Source organism: Syzygium oleosum, unplaced genomic scaffold (genome assembly GCF_021117445.2).
Source record: "Syzygium oleosum isolate NSW1041296 unplaced genomic scaffold, Sole_v2.1 Sole_v2.10, whole genome shotgun sequence".
Classification (NCBI taxonomy): domain Eukaryota; kingdom Viridiplantae; phylum Streptophyta; class Magnoliopsida; order Myrtales; family Myrtaceae; genus Syzygium; species Syzygium oleosum.
In genome coordinates this window covers 5,575,518-5,594,615 of record NW_026607494.1, presented here as the reverse complement: position 1 = coordinate 5,594,615, position 19,098 = coordinate 5,575,518, and the positions used below count along the sequence as shown (strand labels likewise).

General features: G+C 42.1%; 3 protein-coding genes across 6 annotated transcripts; 2 read left to right on the top strand and 1 right to left on the bottom strand.

Annotated features, from left to right (window-relative positions):
* Positions 1-2,868: 2,868 nt before the first annotated feature.
* On the top strand, positions 2,869-6,072 carry LOC115683412 (glucan endo-1,3-beta-glucosidase 8-like). Its single transcript, XM_030607959.2, has 2 exons — positions 2,869-3,946; positions 4,853-6,072. Exons 1-2 carry the CDS (start codon positions 3,603-3,605, stop codon positions 5,952-5,954), a joined length of 1,446 nt encoding a protein of 481 aa, XP_030463819.1. The 5' UTR covers positions 2,869-3,602; the 3' UTR covers positions 5,955-6,072.
* Positions 6,073-7,520: 1,448 nt separating this feature from the next.
* LOC115683385 (uncharacterized) lies at positions 7,521-12,361 on the bottom strand. Of its 2 annotated transcripts, none has more exons than XM_030607919.2 (7): positions 11,644-12,338; positions 10,919-10,973; positions 10,460-10,534; positions 10,210-10,301; positions 9,053-9,134; positions 8,535-8,618; positions 7,521-7,866 (listed from the first exon to the last, which is right to left on the bottom strand). In XM_030607919.2, exons 1-7 carry the CDS (start codon positions 11,973-11,975, stop codon positions 7,741-7,743), a joined length of 846 nt encoding a protein of 281 aa, XP_030463779.2. In that variant the 5' UTR covers positions 11,976-12,338; the 3' UTR covers positions 7,521-7,740. The 2 variants fall into 2 exon arrangements, with proteins under 2 accessions (XP_030463779.2, XP_030463780.2); XM_030607920.2 differs by having other exon boundaries at positions 7,678-7,866; positions 8,510-8,618; positions 11,644-12,361.
* On the top strand, positions 12,331-16,296 carry LOC115683384 (uncharacterized). 3 transcript variants are annotated; one of them, XM_056315574.1, is made up of 4 exons: positions 12,331-12,460; positions 13,672-14,173; positions 15,001-15,245; positions 15,454-16,296. In XM_056315574.1, exons 2-4 carry the CDS (start codon positions 13,725-13,727, stop codon positions 15,687-15,689), a joined length of 930 nt encoding a protein of 309 aa, XP_056171549.1. In that variant the 5' UTR covers positions 12,331-12,460; positions 13,672-13,724; the 3' UTR covers positions 15,690-16,296. The 3 variants fall into 3 exon arrangements, with proteins under 3 accessions (XP_056171549.1, XP_056171548.1, XP_056171547.1); XM_056315573.1 differs by lacking the exon at positions 12,331-12,460 and adding an exon at positions 12,618-13,594; XM_056315572.1 differs by lacking the exon at positions 12,331-12,460 and having other exon boundaries at positions 12,618-14,173.
* Positions 16,297-19,098: the final 2,802 nt, after the last annotated feature.

Below are 19,098 nucleotides of genomic sequence, written 5' to 3'. Positions count from 1 at the left end.
AAGTTACCAACATGTTGGTTTTCCTAATCAGGTAGTCGGTAAAGTGATCCAAGACTTAGTTTGTTAGTTAAAGGTCTCAGGTTTATCGTCGGTCTCAAAAAACTTGGTTGTAGTTTTCAAATGACTAGTTTGGGCTTGGGTGTATCGTTGGTTTTCAATTGCTGTTTCGCCAGTACCTTAACGTTCCATTAATGGGTGAGGTAGGTCTCAATCTTGTTTAAGAAGAAGAAGAATTTCGTAACAAATGAATCATTTTTAAACTTCGGTAGCTTTAATCAAATAGATTTTACTGTGACACACAAAACAAGGGAAAATACCACAAAAAACCTCAAATTATGCCATTTGTGATAAATTTACCTTGAACTTTTTTTAATGACACGAAAAACCTCAAACTATGCTACTTGTGACACATTTACCCCACAATACATTTGTCCAAGGGCATTTTTGTCCTTTTTTTTTCTTCTCTCTTCCCTCCGCCGTGGTCGGCGAGGGAAGCCGGCGAGGGCAAAGGGAAGAGAGAAGAAAAAAAAACAAAAAAAAGAAAAAGATGAAAATGCCCTTAGACAAATGTATTGTGGGGTAAATATGTCATAAGTGATATAGTTTGGGATTTTTCGTATCACAAAAAAAGTTCAGGATAAATTCATCACAAGTGGTAATATTTTGGGATTTTTGGTGGTGTTTTCCCACAAAACAATCACACTTGTGCTTTCATTGCACGCGGGTTGTATTTCACTTAAAGGATTCAATTCAAGAGTTCACACTATTTAGCAAGTAAAGGCAGACATTTATTAATTCAAGATAAATTATGTAGGAACAACGGCATTTGGTGGAACGAAATCAAAAGCTCGGGGGAGATAGCTCTAAATTTTTGGATGAAATTTCACAAGTTGTAGCATATCCATACATATTATTTGCATCAAGAACCAACCAGTCAACAAAGTCAGCAACCCTTAGGCTAGCCATCGTATTGAGGTGAAGGACAAGTTTCGAGTTCGACCCGAAAGGAAGACACTTCAGTCTCATGCAGGGCCACCACTTCATCAACAAATTTAAAAAACTAAAAAAAGTTATAGAAGAAAAAACGAAAACGACATGAATCAATATTGGGGCTATAATCAAATTTTCACATTAGCCATCACCTTTAGACTAATGAGTTGATTTTAGTAAGATGGATCAATGAAATCGATACGTGATGTTGAACCTTACTTTTGGTATTGTTGTGGGAATGATCTTCTTGATCACAGCATGCAGCAAACGCTTGCATTTGGCCATCCAAACAAGAGCAGGAATACTGCAGGTGCACTTTGCCAAACACAGCAGCAGGGCATCATCATCACCTCTCGCACCCCTCTCTCTCTCTCTCTACGAAGAATCTCAGCAACAACGGCTCTCTCGGTCGCCCTCGCCCTCGCCGACGCCGACCACCCACCTATAAAGGTGGTGTTGTTGGATTTTACTGTATTATCAATGTTGTCCAACTTCGCAATCCAAAACACTTTGGAAACAGTGAACCAGAGAGACAGAGAGAGAGAGAGACTCGGCAAGCTTGAACTCATGCAACGTGTGACTGTCTCTCTCTCTCTTTCTGACTATCTGACAACTCAGTTCGCACTTTTTTTCTGGTTTTCACACTGCCCGAAGCAAAAGGACTGGTAAATACCGCAGACAAAGGTCTTACAAAAGGACGGATAGTGGACAAAAGCCCCTTCTCTTTCGCTTACGAGTTCTTCATAAAATAAAATAAAAGTGAACTTTCACCAAAATTCTATAGCATTTTCTGTCATCAAGAAAGATTCCGAAGGAACAGTTGAGTGTAAGTAAAATAGGCAGGACAAATGCAACTTTTGCTTCGACCAAAGAAAAAAATGGCAACTTTTGTAAAGTCTCGACTTTAAATCGATTCGATCTATAAAATATCAAATTTTCAGGGTACTGAGATAATTTGATTCATTGAATTCAAGCCCTTTTAATTTTAATGCGATTATCTCTTCATCGCACTCAGTTGTGTGAATTCGTCATTTCATTATAGCCTCATTTGCGCACTTTGTAAGATGTATAACGATTTTTATTTACAGAAAGTTAAAGAAGAGAGCGGAGAGTAAGATGAGATTTTTTTTCTTTAAAATTTTTTTTATTATCTCCCCGCGTGGTTTTCTATAAACCCACCTTTTAATTGATTAACGTCAATGTCACTACTTTTCTAGGATGAGAATTTCTTCCCCCCATCCCACTTTTTGCAGGTCAAATTTGTCTCGAGAGCTGGAATCCACGAGACATATAGCCGTTGCATAGCGGGAGGCGCTCCCATTTTAATCAGCTAAAGCGGCAGCACGCATGACAATGACAACGACACCATCCCACTGATTATGGACAGAAATGACAGAATGCTGATCTCAGTTTTACTCCAACCATTTGTCCTTTTATATTCACTGTTTCCCGTTTTTTTTGGGTCAAATTCACCGTTTCCCTTTCGTAACCTTCATTTTCTTCCTTTTTTTTTTTACTCTTTTTGGTTAAGAAATCAGGACAAAATCTTAGAATTACGCTGTTGCTCGCTTGATAAAACTTTCGATCCCGTCTCGTTTCTTATCAATAAAGGAAGCAAATCTGTCATGTCTAATGCTGAAGTATCAATTACATCACATATTATGGAAGTGTCCAATTTGTAAAATCATGTACGATTCATTTGCTTCTTTTCCATTTCTCAGAATGCTCCTAGCTTTTGGAGCTTAACGCGGTTTCGGGTTTTCATATGCGTGTGCTCTGCTCTCCCTTCCCTGCTCTCTGTTCTTTTTTTCTTCACTTTCGTCGTGGGAGGGGGAACGTCCCCTGTTCTTCATCTTCTAGTTTTCCTTTGGCTTCTCACATTCTCCTCTGGCAAGTCGGAAAGCTCCCAGCTTTTTGCATCCATAACCTCTCTCTCTCTCGCTGTTTTAGCTTGTGGTTGGGTGCGTCGTATCTTCTTGCAGTTGTTGCGTTCTCCCATTCTGTTCAGTTGCTTCGCTGGTCCAACCATAACGTTTTTGCTCTTCCATTCAATACCTTCATTACTTCTCTCTCTCTCTCTCTTTCTCTCCGTATAATTACCTCAACTCCAGAAACCTACGGATACACAAACCAGAGCTCGACGTTCTACGCAACGCCCCACATTTCTCCATTTTCCTTCTTCTGTTCTTTGTTTTTTTTTTCCCTTTGGGGTTACTCCGAAATCACTTCTTCTTCATCATCGTCGCGTTCTTCCCTTCAGTCGTTTACCCGTGATTCTTCCTCCTTTTTTTTTTTTTTAATTTTACAACGATTCCCAAATTGTTCTCCTCTGTTTCTGTTACATATGTTCCTGTAATGACGTGATCGGCGTTGGGATCTTTCTCTCGCGTTCCTCCACGATCGCACTTTACGTGCGTGTGAACTGCGCACTTTTCGCCCATATTCCAAAACCCACCTCGCGGAAAGCCGTTTTTTTCTCTCCCCTTTCTCTTTCTCTTTCTAAAGTGAACCTGTCAATAAAGAGGAGCTGCTCATCTTTCGCCTTTTCCATTCCCTCCCTCTCTTTCCGATAAAAGTCCCTGCATTTCCCGGGAGAATTTAAGGCGGGGAAGATGGAAAAATTCGATCTTTTCAAGTGGGTCTTGTGCGGTAGTATCGTTCTCTTCGGGTTCGGTTGTGATGAAGTCGATGGGCTCGGCGTGAATTGGGGGACAATGGCAACCCACAAGTTGCCTCCCAAGACGGTGGTGCAGATGTTGAAGGACAATGGGATTCAAAAGGTGAAGCTTTTCGACGCGGACCGGTCCACGATGAGCGCCCTCGCGGGGAGCGGGATCGAAGTCATGGTCGCGATTCCGAACGATCAGCTCGCTGTCATGAACAGCTATGATCGGGCCCAAGAGTGGGTGAAGAAGAATGTCACCACCTATAACTTCACTGGAGGAGTTGATGTCAGGTGAGCCTCTCTTAGGCCCTTGTGACAATTGAGTTGGAATTTTGCTGGTCTGAATCAATGGTTTGGCTTAATCTTAAGTCGAAACGTAATTGATATTCATGCGGTAGTTGCTCGTTTTTGCTTTCTTTACATGTCAGCATAGTAGCATATGAAACATAAGCTGTGGTAATAGTTTTTCCATACCTGGAACAACTCGTGATTTTGTCGCTTGAAGTGAGGTATGTGCATTGGCATTGTTCATCCCTTTTACCCTGTGTCGGTATTTTTACATGGTTGTTTGGTTCCAATTTGCGTATGCGACATTGAGCATGACTTTGTTCATTTCGTTCTGCATTCTCTTTAGGCGTTGCGCTTTCTATTTGTTGCTAAACATTTGTCTATCAAGGTGGACTGGAGATTGTAATCTTTCTGAAGTCATCGTTAATGATGGGCACCGTGTCATTGGATTGGAAGTTGTCTGATTTTGTAACTGAGGGTCTTTTGTGCGGTTGCAGTACCTTTAAGTTAATATGCATCCCTGTTCGTACGCAACTTGCTTGACATTTGTATAAAGTGATGAAGCTTTCTACATTCTTCTAACGAATCAATGGAATGACGACCGCTTTTATATCTCTTGACTCTTGTGCTCCACATGCGTCTCTTGATGTTATGCATATGGATACGCCAGGCCGGAAGTGTGTTGATGCAATTTGTTTCGAGTGGTAATTTAGTTGAAGAAATGTGATTTTTTATTCTTGTAGCAATTATATCTTACACTCGAATTGATAGCAGTACTATTCATGATGTCTAATTTGCAGTAGATACAAATTGAGAAGACTAAAATGACACAAGCAATCTGCATTTCATGTATCGATTTGTTTGCTATTCTTGTTGGCTTGGTCCTGACATATTTCCTGGTTTGTTCAGATATGTCGCTGTTGGAAATGAGCCTTTCCTCAAATCCTACAATGGCTCATTTTTGAATGTCACCTTTCCGGCCGTTCAGAACATTCAAAATGCCCTGAATGAAGCTGGGCTGGGAGACACTGTGAAGGTGACAGTTCCTCTAAATGCCGATGTATACGACTCGCCAGCAGACAATCCAGTTCCATCTGCTGGAAGGTTCCGAAGTGACATAAGTGAAGTCATGACACAAATTGTGAAGTTCATGGCCAAGAACAACGCTCCCTTCACTGTGAACATTTACCCATTTCTGAGTCTTTACGGCAATAATGACTTCCCATTCAATTATGCTTTCTTTGACGGCGCAACTCCAATCGTTGACAATGGGATTCAATACACCAATGTCTTTGACGCCAACTTCGACACTTTGGTGTCGGCTCTTAAAGCGGCTGGAACCGGGAACATGACCATCATGGTAGGGGAGGTGGGCTGGCCCACGGAAGGTGACATAAATGCAAACAACGGTAACGCGTACAGGTTTTATAATGGGCTCTTATCAAGACTTGCAGCAAATACGGGGACTCCACTTCGGCCAGGCTATATAGAAGTGTATTTGTTCGGTCTTATTGACGAGGACGCCAAGAGCATTGCACCGGGCAACTTCGAGCGGCACTGGGGCCTTTTCAGATACGATGGACAGCCTAAATTTCCGATCGATCTCTCTGGTCAGGGTCAAAATAAGTTGCTAATTCCTGCGCAAAATGTGGAATATCAGTCTCAGAAGTGGTGCATGTTTAATCCGAATGCCAAGGACCTGAGCAAACTAGCAGATAACATAAACTTTGCTTGCACGTATGCAGACTGCACAACTCTCGGATACGGGTCTTCCTGTAACACATTGGATGCCAATGGGAACGCCTCATATGCGTTCAATGTGTATTTCCAGGTTCAGAATCAGGATCCTGACAGCTGTAATTTCCAAGGTTTGGCGATGGTTACCGCTCAAAATATATCACAAGGGAACTGCAATTTCACAATTCAGCTAGCTTCATCCTCCACTTCTATATTGCCCCCGCTGATTGCGTTGGCAGCAATTTCAATGGCTTATACCTTTTTGTTACTATAGTCTTGATTGTAGATATCAGTGTGATGATTTATTTGTTAAATTGAAAGTCTCTTGTATCTCCCATTTGATTGATTTGTAGTTTGACATGACAATGTTAACAGAGCTCATCTTCCTTCTATTTCTTATGGTCAGTGGTTTGCATACCAACCCTCTGAAGCTGGCCTGTGAAAGAAAATTGGGTTTGCGGCCATTTGTGCTCGACATGAGAGTTTCGAATCCGAGTGCATGAGATCATGATGTAAGAATTCAATGAAGGGGGCATACTTTGAATGGCTAATCCTGTTGGGTTTGACTCGACAAAAATTTTGCCGAAACAGAGCCGAATCTCCTTTCTGTGGCAGTGGAAGTGAGTGGAGATGAGAAGTTGCTTTTGACATCAGGGGAGCTTTTTTCTGTGCCAAAGCAAGCTGGTGATGAACAGAATCGGATATCTAACTGCAATGTGCATCTGACTCATACATGAAGTCAGGATCAAACGGTTGGAATTGGATTTCACTGCTGAATTCGCGCAGTCTAGGACATTGAGGTGAATGCTTGCTTGCACGTGCGTGACTAGATGCTAATGTGGTCCTCCCTAGTCCTAGTGTATTTCTCAGCTCAATCCGATTAGATTAGCTTCAGTCCAACAATGTACCCGACAAGGCAATGGACATGACTAGATGCAAACTGAAGCTGAATGTATCGCTCCAGGAGTTCAGCAATATGAAAAATCTGACTGCTTCTACTTATCCCGAAAGGACATAGAGATGCTTTGTTCTGTCGCATTCTTGGGCGAAATGCCACAATCTTTCCTCAAGCTTTGCAATTTCATCCCTAAAATTAAGATGTCCTTTTCTTTCCCTCCTAAGTTTGATTTTCTTTGACAAGAACATATGTTAACATGAAGCTTTAAAGCCACTAGAAGCACTCTGCCCTAGACTCCTGTCGTGCTGTAACTGCAGTCGGAAACGGTTACCGAAATGAAGAGCATGACTCCTGTCCTTCCCGAGCCTTAAGAGTATAATCTTAGGTCGACCCATCAAGGTCATGCATTAGTTTTGCTTTTCTTTTTCTAATCTTCACTCAAAAAGCCCGAAGTGCCAAAATTCATGTTCTTGACATCAAGGGCCGACGGAAAGGGTGGGTCACCATTGTTTAATACCCTAATATTCCATTTCAATAAGTGAAGATAAGGGATGACAACTTACGGATGGTAGCCCCCTTGAGTGCACAAGATGACCCAAGGGCCAAGAGCCAAGCGCCTATAGAGCTCAGCATGCGAGTTAAAAAAAAGTCAACATTGAGAACTCTAGTGTTCCATTGTTAAAGAACGCATAAATTCCGATTTACTGTCCTTTTCAAGCCAATCTAGGGATCTTGATACAGTGGGTCATGAAATTCTGTGTGCCAACAATGAGACAGAAGCAATGACAGCAACGAATGGTTCTCAAAAATAGAAATCAGAGAGAAAGGAACATTGACCTATACCACAATTATGGATGGGCCTCAATTACCAGGCTCAGAACTCTGCAGTTTTCCTGGTGACCGAAAGCATACAATTGAGTGCGAAAGACTCCGGAAAGAATGAACAAAAACTACCCAAGATTACTCAATTTTTCATATTGTACAGTAAACAATCATCGTTGTGGGGTCCTCGCAAAAGCAGATGAGTCAGAGAGGCCATAAATGCTTTTACCCCAATGGCAGATATGGAGTATCATAGATCGCAGCAAAGAGAACCCTATTCCATCAACATTTCTTACTGCTGCAAATACAAGGAACATCACAAATGCCATCATATATAGTATCAGGGCAAAGACGAACGCTTTGCTAGATATTGAAGCCACTCTTCGGGCGTTTCCTTCCTCAATTTCAGCATCTTTATTGTGGCACTTGTCAGGGGTATGGCTAGTATATCATAGTCCTTTGGAGCCTGCAACACAAGTTACATCATTTTTGAGTTAGTAGGATAAAATTATGAGCAGCTCATTCAATCGAGACTGCAAAAAGTACATCAGAACAAGAATTAAGCAAAATTTAAAATGTCGAGTTTCGCCAATGCAGCAAGCTTCTTCTGGAAATGGACTTGTGATGACAATGGAACCGATCAATGGAATGAAATCAGCTCGATAAAGTTTGTACAATTAGCTTTCTCAAGTTAATCAGAAGGACATGGAGAGCGAGTTCACACAGCTCGGTCAAAAACGAGTTTTAAACATCAGGAATCCACTTTATACAAGGTGCATAATCTTCTTCTGCTAATGGACTTGTGACAACAATGGAACTGATCACTGAAGGGAAACCAGCTCGATAGAGTTTGTACAATAGCTTTTTTGAGTTAATCAGCAAGGACAGAGAGTGAGTTCACACAGCTTGGTCAAAAGAAGAGTTTTAAACATCAGGAATCCATTTTATACAAGGTGCATATCACTCATCTTCCACGTAAAGGTCATAGTCTCATAGCCAAAAAGATCATTCTACGATTTTTTGACAAGTTCACGCATAGTAAAATTTGGAGAATTTGTGTTCTCTGTGCTCCACCAACAGCTCTATAACTGGAAGACTTAACATCTTACAGCAGTAATGGCCTTAGATATAAACCTTGGGGACATTAATCAGTTTCATATTGGCTTCCTCCAATGTTTTCTGACCTTTCCTTGAGTTGCATCTGGCACAAGCCGTGACCTGTCAAAAAATCAAGCACATTAATAAAGATTCCTTGGGTACTCTCTAAAATAGAAATTTGTATATTTGATGCTTCACATATTACTCAGTTTCAAACAGAATGGTAATGATTTCTTTTATAGCATCAAGAAAAAATCATTTTATGCAATCACATCTACAATGTGGTATATTATCCTACACTTACAGGACCTACATTATTAGTCCTCTTGCTCATGTTTCTACAAAACCATTTCCCCAGGCATCGTCTTCTCATTTGTGTGTTTAATTTGTCATTGAAATGACGGCAATGCATGTATGTGGAGACATGATGAACAAGATAAAGGCCATAAAATTCTCAGTCACAAGAACACTCTAAACAAATGGTCAATTCCAAAATAAAACTAAGCTACAATTAGACTTCCCAATAATCAGTTATACCGAGCATATCATTTTACCAAATTTTCCCATTTCCATTCTCCACCTCGTGCAATTGGAAGAACATGATCAATTGTCAAATTCTCACTTGACGAACAATACCTGTGGAATGACAAAGCATGATGTCAACATGCAGAAACTTCAAATGGTAGAAGTGCAGAGTCCCTTCTGGGATAAGCTTTTTCTCTACAGTGCTGAAGAATATGGAGTTGTATCTGACTGACATGATTTTGTCCGATTACTCTAGAGGGAAAGAAAAGTTACAAGAAAAAGATTGCAGGTAATTGCCATTATAAATCAACTAGAACTTACCAAAAGAAACAGCATATTACTTAATTCCAGTTAGCAAAGTTTGGGAATCCAGCCTCAGAAAGAATGATTAAATGGGGGACAGGAAAAATATAGAAGAAAAAAGATCATGCTTTATGATTTTGAAAGAGAACATTTACAATGACTTATTTTGGCCACATTTATACATGACCTGAGTCCAAATCTGTTAAGCTTTTATTTTCCCTCTTCTCTGTTAACAATAATTTACTATTCTAATACAAGGATCAAAGTTCTCATCCCATCTCATTTTAGCAATAGTACAATAGTACAACGCTAGACCAGAAATGACTCCAAAAGGCAGATTAGGCATCCATTTCGTCTAACAGTCGCAGTAATTGCAGCCTTTCGTCCCAGAAGCAGATTATCACCAAAAGGGATAATAACACAAACAGTCCCTGAACTTTGGCTCAATGTGCAATTTGGTCCCTGAACTTTTAATTTGTTCAATGTCATCCCTGAACTTTTAGTACATATTCAATTCAGTCTCTGAACTATATGAAAATGTTCATCATAGTCCCTGAACTTGAATTAATGGAAAGGACTGCATTGAACAATTTCATATAGTTTAGGGACTGAATTGAACATGTACCAAAAGTTCAGGGATGACATTGAACAAATTAAAAATTTAGGGACCACATTGCACATTAGATTAAAGTTCAGGAACTACATTGAATAAATTAAAAGTTCATGACCAAATTGCACATTAGGACAAAATTCAGGGACTATTCGTGTCATTTTCCCTCACCAAAACTAGACAATGAGTTGCAGTACCTGTCCTGATCTTCTACCAACTACCACCAATTAAAATACGAGGGGCAACAAAATGCTCTGAAAAGAAAATACTTACTGGCAACTATAACTATCTCGATGGAATATGTTTTTACGGATAAGATTAGTTCTGATTCTTCTCCTCTTGACAACTTGCAGTAGATGAGGAACCTGAAGCAGAATGGATATGGTATTTAAGCAATAAAGAGAATACAGTAGGAGATTAGATCAATGTTCATATTAGAAATGAAAAGAGTCGCCTGCCAGAAGTAAAAGCGGACAAAGTGGAAAATACAGAAGGAAGCCCAAAAGAGCTCCAGAGTTTATACCCGTAAAACAGCAGGTATGTAGAATGAACCGCTTGGAGAGTCTACAGTTTGATCATAATACTCAAGCACATCAGCCTGGAATGAAGGGCCCAGCAGTCAACTTTTAAAAGCTAAATCCTTGAATGTCAGCTAGTATGAAGTAGCTATGAAGAGGGCAAGATGGATAAGCAGGCATTTGTTGAGACAAAGATAAAGAAAAAAAAATAGATGACAAACTGGAAGTCCAATTAATGCCAACCACTGCACTTACGATGCTTGCTAAAACATCACTACTAGTCAGTTGTGGCGTGAAATATAGAAGGAATTCTTCTTCAATTGACTCCAAAACACCAAGAACTTCCTTGATAATTAACTTTGAATGATAAAGCAATTATTGTTATAAAAAATGACCTTCTAGCATAACGTGTAAGCAAGATACAAATTAATTTCGTCTGCTCTTAAAAATAACAAAGGTCCGACCTTCTCCATGAATTCCATGCAAATAGCACGTCTCCAGCTGACGACATCAACAGGCCTGGAGCAGTGTAAAAGCAGTTAGAACTTCTCTTCTTCATGGGTAAGAGGCAATTTGGACTTCGAGGAAACAACTAGGTGCCTATGCTCCTCACAAAAAGCACAGACACGGTATCATAACAGAAAAAAGGGAGGAAGAACTTATCGACAACTTATGCACATAAACAAGCTCGCGTGAATTGCCGCTACTTCTAACACCAACTATCAACTATCAGGTAATGGCACCAAGACAACATACTTTTAACTCCATCACAGCAAACCGAAGAAACTTTCGAGAATCGGTACCATCGATCTTCTTACACAATCAATGCCCTCCGGGAGCGAAACACCCGCCGAAAATTACGCGGGAGAATGTCATGTGTGGTTCTTACTCCTATCTAGTTCACTCTCTGAATACTTCCTCGATTCTACCAAGCAGGTCCAACAAACAAGCGACGGCGGACGTAACAAACGAGCTACACGATCCATTATCAAGCAAGTTATGAGTTGCCCTATGAACAGGGGAAATCTACCAGAGGAGCTTAGAATGTGATAATCAACTAGTTGACGTATCCCCACGTGGTTACATCGAACTAAGAAGACAATGCTCATTCAAAGCTACGATTTTGCAGAGGCCAAAAGCAATGACAGACAACACAATCAACGGGAAATCAAAGAGATTAACGAGGGACCTGTAAGCGATGTCCAAGACGAGGCCTCGGAAACACGCCAAGTCGTCGGTCTCGGCGTCGCTGTCGTAATCGTAGTCGTCGAGACCGTCCGCCCCGACGCTCGACCGCGCGAGCTCCGCTCCGAGACGTCGAGCTTCGCCGGCGGCGGAGCGCGAGCCAAGTCTCGCGGGAGGCGACCGGAGAAGCCCGAAGCCGCGCCTCCGGAGCCGGGCCGACGCGCGGTTGTTGCAGAAAAACAAGTCTTTCGGCTCCAATGCGGCGGAGGAGGAGGACACTCCATCGCCGTTGAAGAGGAGCTTCACGCGTCCTTGAGCCGCGGCGAACTGAGCCATTGCCGAAGCCGAAGAGCTCTTCCTCGCCGACCCAGAAGCTCCTTAGAGAGAGAGAAAGCGACGGGGTGGTCTCCTTCCTCGACGAACGACTCCACTCACGTCCCTACCAGTCGACAGTCGTCATCTCTCGCTCTCTGCGACTCCATGACCATGTCTGCATCACCATATCCCCATCACCCAGACCCCCACCGTCTTGCTTTCTTCAGGCGGTGTAACGTGCGCTGAAATGCAAGAACTTGCCCATCTCCAACCAAGCCCAAGCAAATTGGAGCCCACTATCGGCCCAAGAAAAGTACCATCGTCTCTTCCGAGCCCTGTCGTCGTCTTCAGGCATCGCTCTTTCGCGCGCGCGGCAGCTGAATCATCGCGGTCGCGATTGCTGTCGTTCGTGTTGCAGAGCTGTCCCTTCTGCGGTCGGTGCGACGAAGCTGCTGTCGTCCTCAGCAGGAGAGCCAATCTTGAGGCAGTCGAATTGGATCGGGAGGGTGAGTCTCTCTGCCTTAGTCCTCTTCCTTTTCTAGATGTTCCCTGCGGTTCCCCTGTTCTGCCTGCGAGGTTGTAGCTGGATTTGGTTTCATTTTTAAGTTGTTTAACATGCCTGTGTATTCACATGTATTACAAATGACATCTAGTTGCACTTGTGTGTACGATGCGAAAGTGTTAGTTTATTGGACTGAAGTCGAGTAGAGTTGCTTTGCGAGTCGGGACATTGTAAACTAATTCTGACCTTAGGGAGTTATTGATGTTGGTGTCCCTAAGTGAGGATCATATACACATTGACAGTAGAACGTGCCGAGAAGATCATGTATGTCGTGTGTGCCGACAGAATGATCAAAGCGAATCAGTTGATGTCTGAACTAATTCGTAAGTTTATCCAGGTTGAAAACAGTGACCCCAATCCAAGTCAACTTTGCACTGAATAAACTGAATTTTGGAATCTAGGAGGCAAGTTTGAAGAGGATATCTATCGGTAGGAAATCAAAACACCATTCGACAGAAGCTCGCGAACAAAATGTGCCAGCTCCACTCACCTGTCCACAAAACTAGTTGCATCGACATTATATGTTCGTAGGTGTAGCTAAGATATATAGAGGCAAGCAGCTGGAGAAAATGCAAGGAGCATAAAATCTTTGTTAGAGTCCTGTGAAAGGAAGTTTTTTGTTTTTTGACGGATCTGGTAGTTGTCTTGTTCAACAGAAAACTGGGCCTTGAATGGACAAAAATTGAAAATCTCATGAAACTTCAATTTCCCTTTTTTTATTGGAAATATCTGAACCTAATTCGGATAAAGCAGCTGCCGCCGCTGCCCTCCGTATCTGCCATCTCTGGGTGCATCTCTCTGTCTCTGTTTTCTCTCTGTCTCTATCCATCTCCATCTTTGGTCTCTTACTCCCTCTTGTCTCACAGCTCCAACTGTTGCTGGATGGTTGAGCTCCTTGCCACAACAAAGCTCGATGCTGTTCAAGTTTCGTCTGGTCTCCCTCGACGAGCTGTATCTCATCGACAGCAGTGAATTCAGTGGCTTTCACCCACTCGATGGCCTCAAAGGCGTCGAGCTCCATGCCATCAAGGGAGCTTGACGCTGGGGGAGCTTCTCGCTGTCACAATCACAAGAACAAGTGATTTCCTCAGATATGTGCTATGTGCTATTGGCATTATGCGGATTAGCTAATCCTTGTACTTCGTGCTCTTTCAGGTAATTATTCGTGTTGATTTGCAATAAGCAAATCGAGATCTTCAAAAAGAATAATGTTGGCTCTTGACACCTCGAAGAAACTATCCTTCAATAAGCTCATTGCCGATGGAGATTTGGTGATTGTGTACGAGAGACACGATACAATGAAGGCTGTTAACGTGTGCGAGGGGTCAGTTTTCCAGAACCGTTTCGGCGTGTTCAAACATTCCGATTGGATAGGGTTACCCTTTGGGTCCAAGGTGTATAGCAACAGGAGCAGATATGTCTACTTGCTGGCTCCTTCTCCGGAGTTGTGGACTCTGGTATTAAGCCACAGGACTCAAATACTTTACATCACGGACATAAGCTTCGTGATCATGTACTTGGAAATAGTTCCTGGTTGTCTGGTTCTCGAATCGGGAACAGGAAGCGGGTCGTTAACCACATCGCTGACAAGGGCTGTGGCTCCTACAGGTCATGTGTATACATTTGATTTTCATGAACAAAGAGCTGCATCTGCTAGGTAATATTCATGAGTCCTCACTATGGTGGTGTCCCTTACATGTTGTAAATGGGTATGCCTTGCTGTTTTGTTTGGCTGCTTGGCTTGATCTTTTGGTATCTTAGATTCTGTGGCTACTTTTGCCAAACAGGTTTGTTGATTCCTGTTTGTAGTTTTGAGTTTTGGCTTGCTTAAGTTACTCCTTGAGATCTCCTAAGCTAAAACAGAGTGTATGCAAAATTTCACTGTTTTCTTAATGTCTTCCTTCATAAAAGCTTTTACACTATGTTTGGTAGGGGTGACGAGAAAGAAAAAGAAGAGACTCGGATAACTACCGGATAAAAGAAGGGAAAATGGTTTGAAAGGATCGAGTTACAATGATGTTTGGATGCTAATGACTAATGAGAGAAAAGGAAGGGAAAAAATGCGTTATGACTTAAATCAAATAAGAATAAAAGTGACAAATAAGAAAAAGCTTTTTTGTTAATGCGGAAACCCCTCCTAATCCTCCCTATATGGACGGATTTAGAGGGATTTACAATGTACGTAAAAATGACTTTACCAGTCCCTCCTATTCCTTTCCTTCTTTTTCCCTCCATACAAACATGATCGTATTTTTAAAATCCTTCTCTTCCTTTCTTATCCCTCCTTCAAACTGTGTTAAGGTAGAGCTGAACTAGTCGTGGGTGAAGTAATATCTGTGTAATTGGACCTGAGTTTGAGAGTTTTTCTGATTTCAAACAATAAGAATTCGCCTAGAGAGTTTCTGGTTTTATTGCTGCAAACTCGAAAGTCTATTGCCCTTTGTATTCTCTAAACATGCTGACTTGACTTTTTCCTTCCGACAGGGAGGACTTCGAGAGAACAGGAGTGAGCAGCATGGTCACGGTTGGGGTTAGGGACATCCAGGGCAAGGGATTTCCTGATGAACTCTGTGGCATGGCCGATGCTGTGTTCTTGGACCTCCCGCGACCTTGGTTGGTCATAGTGTCTGCTGCGAAAATGCTCAAACCAGATGCCACTTTATGCTCTTTCTCACCTTGCATTGAACAAGTGCAGCGCTCATGTGAAGCACTCAGAATGAACTTTACTGGTAAACGCTCTCATTTCTACTAACTCTTCCACGTTACTATATTTTTTATGGATTGATTTTTTATTTTTTTTTTTTTGTCTGTATTATGGATTGAGTTGACCGTACAGGATTTCCCTTGTCTATAGGCAATCTAATTTTGTTGGATATTCTTGCTGTAATTGTCTTTCACTCTAACATTGATGGCCATGGATCCGTTTCACGTGTCTAGACATACGGACCTTTGAGGTGCTTCTTCGCACATTCGAAGTTCGGGAGGCTAAGATCAATAGTATGCGAGGTAAGGGAGGCAGCCCTCGTCGGCAGCCTCCATGCAAGAGAAGGCAGACTAGTGAAGGAAGCGACAAGCAGGAGAGCATGAGTTCAGTTGTCATGGCAAGGCCGTCTGCTGAAGCCAGAGGCCATACCGGGTATTTGACATTTGCCAGACTCAAATGCTCCACATAAAAGCTGTAGCAAGCCTGAGATACTATGAAGAGTTATGCGTGCATATTCAAATCTCTACGGGAATTCCCTCTTCGGAATATTTGTGGTTGGTTGGTGGCTCTGTCTGTTCTTGACTCAGGCAACCTAGAATTGCCGCCTCCCGAATTGATAGGAGTTGCGATATTTGCTCACAGAGAGCTTGTTCGAAGGTGCTCTATGAAGAAGCTCCAGAGTTGCATCTCAAATCAGGGAACTTTAGGCCCGAAGAGTCTTCTCCTTTCTGCCAATCCTCATCTCTGATATACTTTCATTTCGCATTCTTTTGTGCAATATCTGAGGTTTACCGGAGTTGAGGTTGGGGCCATTGCTCACGAGGACCGCAAGAACGTCTCAGCTGATGATAAGGAACGCGATTCTTTAAAGATCTCTTTCATCCTAGTTCTAATATGCCGATGTTTGACTGTTCTTGCGATATGTTGCACGATATACTCCGCAAAACAGAGGACGTCTATTGACACCCGGAATCGTAATGCCGATGACTAGTTCGTCCTAGTTCTGATATCCTGATGTTAACTGTAATAGGGATTTGTTGCGCGACATATATATTTTATATTCCTCTCTGGATGGAGGATTTCAATGACTAGTTGGACATGGAATTTTGTCTCGAGGGCGTGCGCTTTGTGAAGGGTTATACCTATTCCCTTCTTGTGATCTAGATCATTTCCTTCGGGACATGGAAGACGACTACTCAAGCCTTTGCGTTACCTTTTGGGGGATTCGAAGGACCACATTCATGAAAAATCGTGTAATGAAAAATCAGACTAGTTCCAAAAAAGGAGCCGCCTATGTCTCACAATTTAAGAGTCTAAATGATTTGGAAAACATTTTCCTAAAAATGATAGCTTCTATTGCTTCCAACAATGAATGAATGAAAAGTATCATCATCATTCATAAAAATGGGGAAAATTGTAAACAGTCCTAAACTTGTACTTTTGTCAATTCATCTTAAACCTTTCAACTTTACCAATTGAGTCTAAACCTTTTCATTTCTTGCAGTTGAGTCCTAAACCTTTTCATTTCTTGCCAATTGAGTCCATCCGACCAATTTTGGCCGAAATCGCTGACGTTGACGCCGGACGGCCACGTGGCGCGACGTTGACATTTTTAAATAATTTTTAAATAATTTTTATGCTTTTTCTTTTCTTTTTTTCCTTTTCTCTGTTTTTTCTGGGTTTGCAATTAGGGCTCGGCGAGGATGGCCGGCCGACCCTCACCGGCCACGGGTGAGGGCCGGCGACCCTCGCCGGCTCTAGGCGAGGGCCGTGATGCCCTCCCTTAGAGATGGCGAGGGTCGCCGGCCCTTGCTCGTGGCCGGCGAGGGTCGGCCGGCCACCTTTGCCGGCCCTAAGTTGAAACCCAGACAAAAAACAGAGCAAAAGGTAAGAAGAAAAAAGCATAAAAAAATCATAAAATTATTAAAATATTATTGGACAATTTTCCCCATAAAAATGTTTAGACCTAAATTGTTATCAATAATGAAAACATTTATTATTAACTAATTATTTTAAACAATATAAGCAATCCTTTTTAGGAAAATATTTTTCGAATTATTCATTTTTCACGAAATAAACGGAGTAATGAACTTGTTTAAATCGGGAGTCCATATCATACAAATATAAAGTCAAGCAAAGCAAGTGCAAATAATGGGTTCAATGGACCGCATGACCCGATAGTACCCTGGTCAAGGTTCAGCTCTAACGGGGCCTCAAAAGCGCTAAAAGATGGGGTTGTCACCATGTTTCCATGCAAATTATCTCATCATGCTGCTTTAGCAATAATAATAACAATTAAAATATAAAAATTTAGTGTCCTTGATAATCTTTTTCTGGTTGGGAATGCATTTAGCTTCAAACATGCATAAGGCAGTTGACCAATCGAAGCTAAAGAATTGAAAATTCAAACTGTACTTATATCATATGATCTTTCCAAAGTTACAGTATCTTTTCACTTATGTATGCATCCACGACGCTAAAGGGTCGAACAAAAGTTCTATTGTTAGAGAATTTCCAACTTCCAAACTTTATAATCATTCAGAAGCTTCTTACATGACTAAAAGAGGTAGGGTTTGATCTTTTCCTGAAAAGAGGAGTAATTAATAAGATTCTCTCACTTAATACTTTGTGAAAGGTTTTTGGTGACACTATGAATATAATTCTTAATTGGTCTCATTGTAGAAATTACATGCATATATTTTGCTCAAATACATCTCCAGTTCCATTACCTTTTCTGCTTTGTTTCCATCTAGCAAATTAGTTAATAGTGGAGAGATAGTGATGGAAGCCTTAATCTATTACCGAAGCCGTCAAGGCAAACAGAGAATAACCAAAGCTAAACACATGCATATGTAATAGTATTAGACCTCTCCCCGGTCTATCTCATAAACCCTAACATAGTCTCCACATAGAGAAAATAAAATACGAAAGAAGTCTCTATCTCACATGCTATTATTACTAGAACAACAACATTAGATCTCAGATAAGCAAACTGGGCCCAGAAGATTAACACAAGGACAACAATTTTCGGAAGCAGCTATACTGTAAGGGTATTCACTACCTACTGGGGCTTTTATGAATTCGGAATTAGCCACTTCGCTGAGCGATCATCTCGAGCAAGTCCAGCTCCCTCTTCTCCTGATGGTGATGGTGATTAGGGTGATGATGGCAACGATGGTGGTGGCTATCGCCAATCTCCAAGCTCATCTCCAAGTCCAACTCACGATCATCATAATCGCTCTCTTCGCTCCCACCACCGCCACCTTCACTCAGCACATGATGGTGATAATTTTGATGATAATGATGATGGTCCATCACCGGATAAAGCCCAAGATTCCCATTCCCATCGACCATCGGAAACCCCAAGACACTGCCGGCTGGCCTCTGAGTTGGCAGCGGCTGGTGGTGGTGATGGGTCTCCGGCACCTGCCGGGGGTGGTTGGCTGCTTCAGGCTGCACGTCCGAGCCACGGAAATTGACCGCTGCCAACGAGGATAACGACTGCTTCTTGGTCTTGTGGCGGTAGCGGTCGCCAAGGTCGTGACCACGAGCTGGTGTCGACTGTTTTGGAGGAGTTGGAGTGGTGACACTCCTGATGTAGTTTTGCAAGAGGTTGGAGCTGTTGGTGTGGGGGAGCAACTTGCGCTTACAGTATTGCCTGCGCTTGATGGCATTCCAGTGGTTCTTGATGGTGTTTTCGGTCCTCCCGGCCAATCTCTTGGCTATCTCAGCCCATCTGTTCCCAATCTCCTTGTGTGACTGAATCAGGATCTTGTCTTCCTCGATGCTCCAAGCGTCCTTCTGCTAAGAAAATGATGAGAGCCAAACGAAGAAGAGGAGGAGGAGGAGAGAGAAAAACTTACTCTAGGGTTTGAGTT